General features: G+C 33.4%; 1 protein-coding gene across 5 annotated transcripts in view; it reads right to left on the bottom strand.

The window, feature by feature from the left end:
- WDR7 (WD repeat domain 7) overlaps positions 1–13,777 on the bottom strand; it is a 360,567-nt gene that overhangs the window by 306,197 nt on the left and 40,593 nt on the right. For all 5 annotated transcript variants that reach the window (XM_079108807.1, XM_079108809.1, XM_079108808.1 and 2 more), the window contains exons 8-12: positions 9,312–9,457; positions 8,630–8,732; positions 6,427–6,568; positions 5,948–6,196; positions 4,994–5,214 (exon numbers count right to left, since the gene is read on the bottom strand). In XM_079108807.1, the coding sequence (XP_078964933.1) occupies positions 4,994–5,214; positions 5,948–6,196; positions 6,427–6,568; positions 8,630–8,732; positions 9,312–9,457 (861 nt within the window). The remainder of the gene's footprint in view (positions 1–4,993; positions 5,215–5,947; positions 6,197–6,426; positions 6,569–8,629; positions 8,733–9,311; positions 9,458–13,777) is intronic.

The raw sequence follows: 13,777 nt of genomic DNA, 5'->3' as shown, positions 1-13,777 counted from the left end.
GCTACCTAAACCATGCATAATTCTTCAAGTACATTACTTTCCCTTTTTCAATATTTTCTTTTTATATTAACATCCACTTTAATTTAATCTGAATAATTCCATCATCGTAATCACCAATACCACTTGCATATTATCTTAACATTGGATTAATAAATTTATAGCACTTTTAATAATTTTTAAGTCAATGAAAACACTCAGTCCAACAACTCAATGAATTCCTTCCACTGTTTCCTGATATTTCTTCATATCTGTTTTCCTATGGAATTTACTTTATTACTTTTTACTTCATGCCTTTGAAATATTAAAATGCTATCTTTAATTTCAATTATATATTTATGGGTTTTAAGGACCAAGATGATCAAATCTGCAGACCCTGAATATATTCTAAGGTTTTTATTTTTAAGCAATTCAAAAAGCATTGTCTGTTTTCACCCTGCATACCAGTCAGTTGTCTCCTCTTATCTGCCTGGTCCCATAACCATGGACTGCCAGGATTTCAGGAAGCATCGCCTTCCGGGACACAGGGCCTCAGTTCTTGGAGAAAAGTGAATTTAGATTCCAGGGGGTTGTGTGTTGGTACTGTTCTCTACTTTCTGCTTCCTCAACTTAGAACATGAACAGTACTATCATTACTAGCCATTTTTAATCTGTTTGTCTTACCTTAACCTATTTATCTCATATACCTGCATCCTAACAAGGTATATGCACTGGACTTACATACCTCTCCTACAACCATGGAAAACCATTGCTTTCCTTTCTTATGGTAACAGAGAACGTTTGTAAATTAACAGAACCTAACAGTGCAGTAAATTAACAGAACATATATGCTAAAACTCTTTGTTTTGAAAGACTGTCCACTTACTTTTTAAAGCTATATCAAATAGAGAGAAACCTAACCTTTAGAGTTCATAATTAAGCAAGAAAGCTGTGCCTAATCCATAATTTATGCCTTAAGAAAAAACAAATAAATGAAGTCAAAACACCCCATTCATCATCTGGGGTCACAATGGCAAAGGCTTGCTCCTCTGTAACCCACCCCACAAACATACAGAGGAAATGAGCTAGTCTGGGCCTTTAGGACAGGTAAAACCCCAATCTTTAGGCAATGAGCACACAGACAATAGTTTCCAAGGAATTAGGAGAGATTAAAACCTTTTTATCCAGTTGTTGTCTCTTGTTAACTTAAAATTTTTATTTCATGTGATAATAAGATACAAAATTGTTGAAATGCCACACTGTAACCCAGAAAATTACAATTATTATTTGTTGATTAAAATGTACATTAATTTAAAAATAATAATATTAAATCCCCCCCCCAAAAAAAAAAATTCAAAGTCATACAGAAAAGAGACCCATTCCTAAAACACTTTCTAAAACCAACTGGCCATAGCTGGGAAACAAGGAAATGAATAACAGTTCCTGACAAAGGAACAAAGTACATCTATGATTAAGTCATTCTGGAACTGGAAATGAATGAACATACTGCCCAGATTTAGGCCTATATCATCCAAATGAGAATATAGTTAAATGAAAAGAAATAATAACAATAGTAATGATTTACTGAGCTCCTATTATGGGAGGCATTATTTCTAAATATGAAAATAACCCTTCACCAAAATTGGTGCTAGGGTTCAGAGATGGTAAGTAACTTGCTGACTAAGATGAAGACACAAACCCAAATCTGTCTGATTCTAAAGCCCCGCTCTCACTGGCCTGACTAACCAGGGGTTCTATTACTTCTGGGTCTGTACACCAACAGCAGACCCAGAAAAAAAAAAAAGCAGAAGCTTTTCTCCAACTTATTTTAAGAAATTCTTTACCAATGGCTAAAAGAAACCATTCGTAATAACTCAAAAAAATCATAAAAACCTGCTGGGTACAGTGGTGTATGCCTGTAATCAGAGAATCTTGAGTTCAAAGCCAGCCTCAGCAACTTAGGGAGGCCCTTAGCAACTCAGCAAGACCCTATCTCAAAATAAAATACAAAAAAAGCTGGCTTTGTGGCTCAATGGTTAAGTCCCTCTGAGTTCAATCCCTGGTACAAAAAAAAAAAAAAAAAATCACAAAAACCAATGTTTGTTAGTATTGGAATACATTTTTCCTTTCTAATTTTGTATCATTCCATTTTCATTTCATTTTCCTAAAGTGTCAAGTCTTTCTTTAGAAAAATTTAAATACGTCATCTTTCAGCACATTTTCATATTTTATCATCTTAACTTTTTTCTTTCAAACATCCTTCCTAAGAAGGATGAAATAGTGTCCTAATTCTCATATACAGCTAGTTTGCAAGACATATAAAACCATTACTTTGATCTCTTAGTTATTTTCGAAGTAAAGTATATATGTCAAATTCTTGCCAGTATTTGCCTAAAAGCAAGCCTTTATCTATTACAGACAGATCCATCAGGTGCTAGTCAGAAAAACCCATCAAGTATCCCTTCATAGAATATACATAAAACAAAATGCCTCTGCAAACAGAGGTTGTTCATAAACCATGTATAATTTTATAAACACCTACAAAATTAATATCCCCAAACCTAATTGATATTGACCTTCTTAGAAGTCTTCTAAAACCACCCAAAGCTGATCTCCTAAGTGAACCTTCTATTTATTCCCAAAAGGTCTTGAAAACCACCCTTTCATAATATTAATCATGCTACATTATAACATTTCTATTTGCTAGGCTGGCTCCCTCATTAGATTAAATTCTGTCAAACACAGACAAGCTTATCCACTAGTATATCCCTGGTTCTAACTAAAACTATGTTGCACCTAACCGAACAATATTCTTAAAAAGAAATTTCTTTTTAACTAACAATTTTTTGCCATTTTAAAAGAAATTATTCCTCCTGTTGAAATGGTCTTATGATCAAGTTCTTAAGAAAAAATAGCCTTTGTTTTGTGTCAAACTTTCTCTTCACCCTAAAATAAAACACCGAATTAAGCAATGATTTTATTTGCAATGTTTAACATCACATCACTTCTGTTACTAAAAATAAATTTCATACCCAATGGAATTTTACTACCAAACATAATAAGGTCTAAATATAAGAGCTAAACAAACTTTTCCAAAATAGAGAAATTTCCTAAAATTTCTTAAATGTTGCACAATATCACTATGGCCAGAATAAGTATGCATCTTGATCATTACTGTATAAAGGACCTTCACTGACAGACCCTTGGCACAGTACTGATTTTTTTTAGCTTCCTATATAAGATAGGATGCATCATAAAATTTTAATATAGAGATAATATAGCAGAAAAGTAATTTTTATCTTGAATACATTAGTTTATGATAGTAGCTTAAATCCTGGAAACATAAAATTATAAAGAATATAAACTAATTAGAATGCACAACCAATATAGTATTGGTATCTTAATACTTTTGTGCTTTCCAAATAAGATGAGAACTACACTTATTTGTATTTTATATACAACTACTACAAGTCTAGAAAATTAGCAAAGTTTGAAAGATTATAAACAGGATGATGGAGAAATAAGAAAGTACAATGGTAGCTACACAAAACTATTTCTAATTTTTTGAAGGCAATTTCACAATCCTTATTCAAATGCCTTTAAAAATTAATATGCTCTTCTTTTATGTCAATTTCAAACTTAAGAATTTATCCAAATAAACTATTCTGGAACTGCAAAAATACTTAGTTATATTAATTCTTATCCCTGCATTGGTAAGAAAGAAAACATTTTTAAAAAGCAACATCCTAAAATGTCCAATAAAATTAAATAAGTTACAAAATATCACTAAAAATAATGTTCTTATAATTTACTTAGAGGCACTGAAGGATAACTAAACCATCTTTTTTAAATGCCTGTATTTTCTATTACTATGTATTGCTTAATTTTTTAAATAAAATTAATTTCAAAAAATGGTGCTAATGCATAAAAACATATGAACATGCTCTCAAAATCTAAGATTTTGATTGTGAATTGAATTATGTTTTGCTATATTGGGCCACAAAAAATTAAGTTTTAAGAGAAAAAAAGAAATTATATTTTGAAAAATGATAGCTCTATTTCCTGCTTTTGTTTAATTTGTATTAACAAAGTTATTCTGCTTGGTTTCAGAGACTATGGTATAATTACAGACATTGCTTTTGAAATGTAGAATACAAATTAGTAACAAAACCCCAGGCTCAAAAATGTCAGGCAAAACTATTCAACCATTCTTTAGACTAAAAGCACAATTATTAAAAGAAAACCTAATATGTTAATTGCTCATACTGGCTGTGAACCTTACTCATGCTAGCATACATTTAGACAAATAAACCATTCATATTATCACACCTGTCTGTAAAACTAGGAATCTAATATTGTCAAATGAAAGCACAAACTCTAATATTTAGGGGAGATGCCTGACATTCTGTTTTCACAAATCTATGCTGCCCCCTTCTGGATGTTTTTGGAGAGTTTGTAACAGAAAATATTTACTAAGATGTTCTAAGTGAAAAGTTATCATTTTCAGCTAATGTATTAAAGAACTTCACCAACGTGCTGCCATGCAGAAGCATAAAATTAGTACTAAATAATTTATTCTAAAATATTTTCTATCAAAAATCTTGTTCTGAATAGTTCCAACAACAGAAAAAACAGCTCTGATAATTTAGTTATCAATATGAGAGAAATATTAAATAAATATTAACTAAAAATAAATAAACATCATCCTTCCAGGAGTTATCTTCATTCTCTGTCATACTCATTCCATTCAGTCCCAAAACCAACCCAGTATCTGAATTTGGCACTTATCTTTCCAATTTAATTTTAATACTTATACTACCTACACATGTATGAGTAAATATACAGAATTGATTTGTACTCATGTTTTTAAATGTAAGCAAACAGCATCATATTTTATGATACATACAAAGGTTCCATGTCATAAGCTATACATCTAAACCCAGTCACCCACAACTATAGTCAAATGAGAATATGTAGAAGGCTCTGTGCAAAGATGTCAATAAAAAAATCAACTTACACTACAGTTTTCGGGTGGAACTAGAAGTTGAGTAATCTCACCACCATGAACACAGAAGATATGCTTCATTTCTCCAGAAAATATGTCCCAAATTATGACAGAAAAATCCACACCTCCAGATATCAGGTATCTTTGATCATAGCGAGCTGAGACCTGATGAGGATATAGCAAACATGTGACTTTGTTCCGATGACCACGGAGTGTTCTGTGAGGTGGCCAACCTGTGAATGAGGTTTTGGATTTAAAATGCGAAAATTCAAGTCTTACAAAATTTCAACAAGTAAAAGTAAACATGAAATGTCAGAAGAGCTATAAATCTTATCACATAAAAATGTTCCAATTTTATCATCTAAAACTGGTCTGTCCAAATTCAGTGTCTACATGAGATTACTGAGCCCCTGAAATGGGACTAGTTTGGGTTCATATGTCTTTAAATGTCGAAGAGTGAGGAGATTTTAAAGAATTAATACAAAAATACTTTAAAATAATTCAGGAAATAATAATTTTCATATTTGATTGTGAACTGAATTATGTTTTGCAATACTGGGCTACATAAAATATAGTATTTTAGTTAATTTCATTTGTTTCGTTTTATTTTTTAACATGGTTATTAGCAAATGACACATATAGTTTAAGTTTCTATTGGACAGCACTGCTCTAGAAGATTATACTATTACAGATAATATACTTAGTAACCCATATAAATAAATAATAATTGAGGAAACTACCAATATATATCAAAGAGATAGAACTGAATATTTATTTATAATCACTGTACATTTATTCAAATAGACCCAATATTCAATTATCTGTACATTTAATTCTATCAATTACATAGTACACTAACAACTATACTAATCAATTATATTTGTTAAGAACAGTGTAGAGACACTTTCAGCACCACAGTAACAGAGTTCTCAAAACACTTCAGACATCTGCAGATCTTCAGTATACCTCTCCTGAGCATGTGCTCCCCTTGCAACAGCTGCACTATGGCCGTCTGTGTGGCAGGTACGATAATTATGCTTCCATCTTCACGGCCACAAACCAGCCGTCCGTGTGCTGGTATGTACACACTTGCAGTCACCTTAAGAGGCTCGTTACTATTGGGAATCACACTCAGCTGATCTATAATTCCAGCAGGACAAGGATTCAGTTTATCAAAAGCCTCTTGCAAGCTGATAGAAGTTGTCATTTTCAGCCCTGCAAAGGTTTCGTTTTATATAAAAGAAAAATATTAATGGATGTTAAAAAAAATTTAAAACATTACATCATTAGTCGATTCAGTAATGTACCAATAAAGATAATATTCATCAAATATAATTCTTACAAGAAAATGATATATGAACATTATGAATTTATTACACTGTGCTTAAGATTTAAGATGGTAAATTAAGAGAATGAGGAAATTGCTACATGAGATTTACTATTACCTTCATCACCTTCCTGTTTATCAGGAGTGTCTGATATGTTCCAAATATTTAATCTTCCAGAAGAATCACCCTGAATTAATAGTTTATGGAAATATTCCTTGCATCCATAGAAGAACCGAGTAACAGGAGGACAAATTAGCAGCTGCCAAAAAATTATTCAAATATCCTTAATCATATTTGGATCAAAATATTTCACACATTAACCTTTTTTCAAATAAAGATGTTAAATACTTTGCCTCAGTACACAAGATAAAAAAGTATCAGTAGCATGATTATTTAACAGTATTTTAATGTAATCTTGTAGCATTAATATACATGTCAACTAATATTTAAATCAGGATAAAATAAACATTCAAGGAAACAAACTATACAGTCTTTCTCTAAAATAATTATACACTACTCTCTATTTTATAAAAACTGGTTACTAGTCACAATAAGTCAATTTGTCTAATTGCCTGTTATTAAATAATTAATACAGAGGTATGCCACTCTACCAAAAAGAAAAGTCTCTACTCATAAGGTCAAAAAGAGAGCTCATTAATCCTGCCTTTCGTGCTCACTCCTGATTAATCACCAAGAATAGCCATGACATTAAAGCACCAACCTTGTGTAACAAGGGGGCCCCTTTTTATCAATCAGTATATTTTTCAACTAGTAATTTTACCTGAATTACACTGACAAAAGCAATTTGAACCTAGCCTGAAATGTTAGCTACAGACTACTAGGAACAAAAACCATTCATTAGGGCCTTACGTATATTTTCCTTTTTGAAACAAATTTTCAGGATACAATTTTATGCCTTTAGTGAGATCACTTATTTGTAAGTAATTAAATACTAAATTAAAATTTAGAGTATTAATTCACAAATACTGGAATATTCAAGAATAAAATCTTATGCTGAAGAGCAATAAGAAATAGACTTCCATTTTCACAACTACAGTTAATAAATAATCTAATTACTGTATTTGGTATTAGTTGTTTCACAAAAAGCACTAACCTATACAAACTAGATATATTAAGCATAATCAATTATTGACTTTACTTGTATTTTGAGAATTTTAATTGAAAACTACATACTTAACAAGAAGTTGTTACAACAGCTATAATACTTAATATGCCGTATTTCAACATATGAAACTCTAATACCACACAATACATACATTTTAATTTAAAATGTATTAGGGAACTTATATTTAAAGAAAAATGACATGTTATGTTGTTTTGTTTTGTGCAGGGTTTTCTATATATGTCATTTACTTTAACTGGAAGTGGCTGTCTAGGTTAGAGAGTAGTAAGCAGAAGTTTAAGAAAGTAAAGAATGGATAGGTTATAGAGGATCTTAATTGTACCTAGGTGTATACATTCTGTACATCCCATAATATTCCTGGAAAAAAAAAACAATTCCCTATCCCTCACCATTCCACCGCATAAAGATGGAACATAAGCTTCAGAATCATGAACTGTGAAAACACAGAACATCATCATAGAAAACTTTAATTCCAAAACCAATCTCTTTCTTACTGCTCACAGAACAGAGTCAAAAATATAGTACTAAGTGCTACTGTATTTCAACTGCTAATGGACATTAAGCAGGATTTTAGAAAACACAAGCTTTTTATTTTAAAGAGAAAAATGTTTTACTCTTTATGTCTGATATCTAATGATTTAAATCTCTACACAACTTTGGGGAGATACTGCAATGACTTGTTCAAGTAATGAGCTACTATTAGTATCATTACACAATAACCTTTTCTCTTTTAAAATTATATGTCATTGGGGTTCTTTTGTTTGTTGTTGTTGTTTTGTTTTGTCGTGGTGCTAGGGATTGAACCCAGGGCCTTGTGCATGAGAGGCAAGCACTCTACCAACTGAGGTATATCCCCAAACCCCTTTCATCATGTTTTAACTATATTAGAATGTAAAATAAATATACACTCTGAATTTTATCAAAAACTCAATTCCAATATGTAATCAGCATAAGATCACACGCACTTAGAGAAAAGTAAATGCTATTTTATAGTTATATTATGTACTGTAAAATAAGCAGAGTTTGAATGTGCTTATAATTAACCATATCAAAATGTTTTATAACACAGTGCCTTAAATCTTTCAAATGCTTAGCTATCAAAAGACACCAATAAATACTGCTGTAAAAATTTTGCAATATAGCCATCAATTATAAATGATATCTGAAGAATTTTACCTCTTTATCTTTTCGGTCCAAAAGGTTATGTTGTACTGGAGGAATCAAATTTTCAACTGCTTTCCCCACATCACTGCGGAATGAATCACTAGCTGGAAGGCAACTGGAAATAGGAAAAAATATAATATTCACTTAAAATACTGACATTAGCCATTTTGTCATTATATATGATAACAAGGGTTTTTCTTTTTTCTTTCTTTCTTTTTTTTTTCTCAATGAACAAAAATGAGATTTTTAAATTAACATTACAGAAATACCTCCTTCAAGCTGGGCACAGTGATACACACCTGTAATCCCAGTGACTTGAGAAGCTGAGGCAAGGATATTGCAAGTTCAAGACCAGTCTCAGCAATTTTGTGAGACTGTCAGCAACTTAGCAAAACCTTATCTCAAAATGAAAAATTAAAAGGGCTGGAGTATAGCTCAGTGGTAAAGCAACCCTGGGTTCAATACCCAGTACAAAATTAAATAAATAATAAAAATATTCTCCTTCAAATAAAAAAATTCACTTAATTTTTGTAATTTGAAGTTAAATCAGGATTAAAAATCTAACATAAAAAGCCCTGAAGTTTTTGGCCTAAGTTAAATACTATACTATATATATTTTCATACTTTCCAGTTACACCCCAAATTCTGATCTTTTCCTTTTGATTAAAGTCCTAACTTCTTATTTACTGCATACCTGGCAGGTAGTTTGTAAATATAACTTTGCCCATTTTCAGTCCAAATGATTACTTTATCTGCTGATATAAAATCCCCTCCAGTCCAAGTCTGTCCATTTTCACTAGGACCTGAACACAACAGGGAATAGTCTCCAGCATCAAATACCTACAAGGAACAAAAAATTCGCCATCTAGTCCATGTTCTGATGATTTAAGTAAGATACAGCTAAGATACAGCAACATTTAAAAAAATATTAACAAACTTCTATAAATATGTTTAACAGGCCTTTAAAGTTGGATAACTCAGATGAAGACATCTTGTCAATGAGCTCTCTTGTGGCTGGGTCACCTTTAATGGGGAAAAACCACATTGGCCTCCAGCTGTGTGCAGCCTCTAGACCATCGGGCCACAGAGCAGGATCCATGGAGCAGGGGTGTTCTCTACACAGGAACAGGAACCCTTAGCCTTTCCATGAAGAACAGCAAGTCATGGGGAGGACCCTCTGGAACGCAGCCTCTGACTCCTGTTGGAGCTGTATTTCTGGTAATATTTCTAACCACTACTCTGACATTGGAGTATTTCCTTATTAATAGGGAAATCAACTTTGCGTTACTTAGGTTATCAATGTTCTAAAATATTACAAATAAGAAGTCAACAGACTCCATTTTATTATTTAGTAATTTTGTTTTCCCTTTGGTACTGAGAATTGAACCCAGGGGCACTTAACCACTGAACTAGATTCCCAGACCCTTTTTTTTTTTTTTCATACATATATATAGGGTAATAATTTCTATCTCATTATACGATCCTTCCCATTTCCACTGCTCTATCCCTCCCCTGGCTCCCCACTCCCCAAAGTTCCTTCATTCTTCCCTACCCACTCCTGACTATGGATCAGCATCTGCTTATTGGAGAAAACATTTGGCCTTTGGTTTTTGGGGATTGGCTTATTTCACTTAGCATGATATTCTTTAGTTCCATTCATTTACCTGCAAATGTCATAATTTCCTTCTTCTATAAGGCTGAGTAATTCCATTGTGTATATGTACTACATTTTCTTTACCCATTCATCTGTTGAAGGGCACCGAGGCTGATCCCATAATTTAGCTATTGTGAACTGAGCTGCTATAAAAATTGATGTGACTGTGTCACTATACTATGCTGATTTTAAGTCCTTTGGGTATAAACCAAGGAATGGGATAGCTGGGTCAAATGATGGTTCCATTCTAAGTTTCAGACCTTTTTATATTTTTTTAGAGACAAGGTCTCACTGAGTTGCTTAGGGCCTCAATAAATTGCTGAGCCCGGCTTTAAACTTGCAATTCTTCTATCTCAACTTTCAGAGCCACTGGGATTATAGGCATACGTCACCACACCCAGTTTATTTAGGAAATCTTACATGCAAAAGTCAAGTCACTATAATTTCATCAGCAATAGAGGCTACTGACATTACACTGCCTTCCATTAGTAAAGTAAGGCACGTCAGGGTTTACAAAGTGCCTTTACAAGGGTTATTTCCCATGACCCTCTGAATCACTGCAGGAGAAAGGCAAGCGACTATTGCTACCTCAGTTTACTGACATAAATAAGGGTATCTCACTTACTCAAGGTCACATTTTCAATAAATAAAATAGCCAGGACTAAAAACCCTGGTCTTATAATTCCTAGCAGCATCATTCTTTTTACCTACATCATGTACAACCATGGCAAAGAAAATTTGTACCCCATTTGTGTACAATGAATCAAAATGCAGTCTGTAAAAACAAAACATAAAAATTAACTATAAAAATTTTTAATGAAAGTACATTTTGTTGCAATTTTTTCCCAGGAGAAAAAAATGAGATTGGATGTGCAAACCCTTGAAATTAGAACAAACCTAGCTGAATTTACCATGATTCACAATAGTCTTTATGAGTACATGACATTAGGACTACAGTAATAGCCAAGAAGAATTCAAAATGAATAATGAATGGACACCCGCCTTCCAGCCCTATGAACTATTATAACAAACTATATAACTATATAACTATATAACTATAAAAGTTAAAACAATACTGCACTGTATTGGTAAATGAATGGACAGACAAATGAAGCAGGCTAGGAACATGCAATGTGGCATATTTTCAAGGCACAACAATGGACAAGTAAATGAACTGTTCAACAAATGGCATCAGGAATAGGGTGTCAGTCTGCAATGAAAATGAAGTTGGACTTACATATCACCATTTATACAAAATAATTCCAAAATAAATAATATTATGGCATTTGCAAATAAATGGATGGAATTGGAGAATATCATGCTAAGTGAAATAAGCCAATCCCAAAAATACCAAAGGCCGAATGTTTCTCCTGATAAGTGGATAATGATATATAATGAGGGTGGGGATATGAAAAATGGTGGAATGAGACAGACATCATTACCCTATGTATATGTATGAATTCGTGAATGGTATGAATCTACATCGTGTATGACCATAGAAACAAAATGATGTACCCCATTGGTGTACAATGAATCAAAATTCAGTCTGTAAAAAATTTAAAAAATAAATAAATAATTTTAAAAAAGAATCGGATGTCTGTAAGGTAAAACCATACAAATATTAGGGAAATGGAGTATTTTTAAAATCTCAACTTACGGTAAGCCGTTTTAAAACATGTCACAATTATTTTAGAAATCATAAGAGATAGCTGGGCGTGGTGGCACATGCCTGTAATCCCAGCAGCTCAGGAGGCTAAGGCAGGAGGATCACAAGTTGAAAGCCAGCCTCAGCAAAAGCAAGACACTAAGCAATTCAGTGAGACCCTGTCTCTAAATAAAATTAAAAACAGAGCTGGGGATGGGGCTCTGTGGTCGAGTACCCCTGAGTTCAATCTCTGGTACATAAACAAGAAAAAAGAAAGAAAAGAAATCATAAGAGATGATATTAGACTATATTAAAATGGAAAACTTCTTTATGGAAATAAGTATCTAAAAAATCATTCTGGCACATTGTACTATATCAGTGTACTAATGCACAATTTCTCTGATGTTAATGAAGTTCAGCACTTTTCTATACATTTACTGGCCATCTATCTGGCTTTCCTCTTTGGTGAAATATTTTTGTCTATTTTCCTGATATGTTGTATTTTTCTGCTTGGTTTATAGGACCTGGTTTTATATAAACACTGCATAAGTTCTTCATCATATGTGAATGCTCTATCTTCTCTCATGTGTGTTAGCTTTTCACTTATTTTTAAAAAGAAAAAATCTACTTCATTTAATTATAAAATGCTTATAATAAACACAAAAGAAACTGGTACTAGATATTGCCTCTGGAAGGGGAAGGAGAGTACCAGGGGAAAGAGTATGCAGCAGACTCACTTTATTCTCTTGCACAGTTCTTTTATTACTAATCAGGTGTGTTTTAAATTTTGAGTCAAAGGAAAGACCCCATACAGCCTACTCTGGCTAACCAGATCTTATCTATTCTTGTTCTAAAATAGTAGCAGTGACAAAGATAAGGTTAACAGGCTGTGCCCAAGTAAGTCCTTTCATTCCTGGGCCCTTGTCCACTAATCTCAGGAAACCCACCCACTCCGTGTTCTACCTCTGAGGCACTGTGGACAGGACGAGGGTAGGTGCTACAGTGTGCCTGCCTCAGTTACAAGAGCAACTCTACCACCACTGGTAAGATCTTACTCAATTACTTTACCCCCCTGTGCCTCAGCTAAAAATGGAGAAAGTAACAATGCCTACTGTGCAAGGCAGCCTCTGAGATAAGCCCCTCTGCTAACTTCCAGAATTCATACCCTACTAGAGTGCAGGCAGATACTGCGGCCTAAGTGATGAGATCTCAGTTCCTAGAGTAGGTGGGTCTGGAGTACATCTTTTGCTGCTGACTTATTCTGAGGGAAGACAGATCGTGTGTGGCAAGTTACTTCATGCAGAAGGAAGTACACAAGGAAATAATGTCTCCAGGCAGCAGTCTGTTGGACTTAAGGCCTGCTAACTGCCATGTGGGTGAGTCTGGAGGCAGATCATCTGGAGCTGAGCTACTTTCATTGTAACTGGTGCAACACTTTGAGTTCAGATGTGCCCAGAAAGCCAGGCCCACAAAACTGGCTTGTAATGCTTTTATGTTGTTTTAACATACTACATTCTGGAGTAATTTTTTAAGCAAGACTAAATAATTAATACACCTACCCTCAGAGAGCTGTAAGGATTAAAAGGAAAAATACACAGAAAGCTTCCAGAAAAGTGCTAGGCAGGAAGCAAGTTCTCAAAACATGTTGACCACTTTTCCACAGAAATATTCAATTCTGGCAATGTGGAAATAATATACTGCCTCCATGATTAACTCTGTGGTGCTGGAGGAAGACCATCACAACTCCAAGAAGCCAGAAAAAAATGGCATTTGGGTCTAACAACACCCTACATAGCAATATGCATTCTGCAGAAAACATGCCCATACTGCTTACATTGTGTTGGTAAGACAATAACCAAAA

This window comes from Sciurus vulgaris (genome assembly GCF_902686455.1).
Source record: "Sciurus vulgaris genome assembly, chromosome: 13".
In the NCBI taxonomy this organism is placed as follows: Eukaryota; Metazoa; Chordata; class Mammalia; order Rodentia; family Sciuridae; genus Sciurus; species Sciurus vulgaris.
The sequence above is the reverse complement of the archived record's forward strand: the minus strand, read 5'-3'. Positions and strand labels throughout refer to the sequence as shown.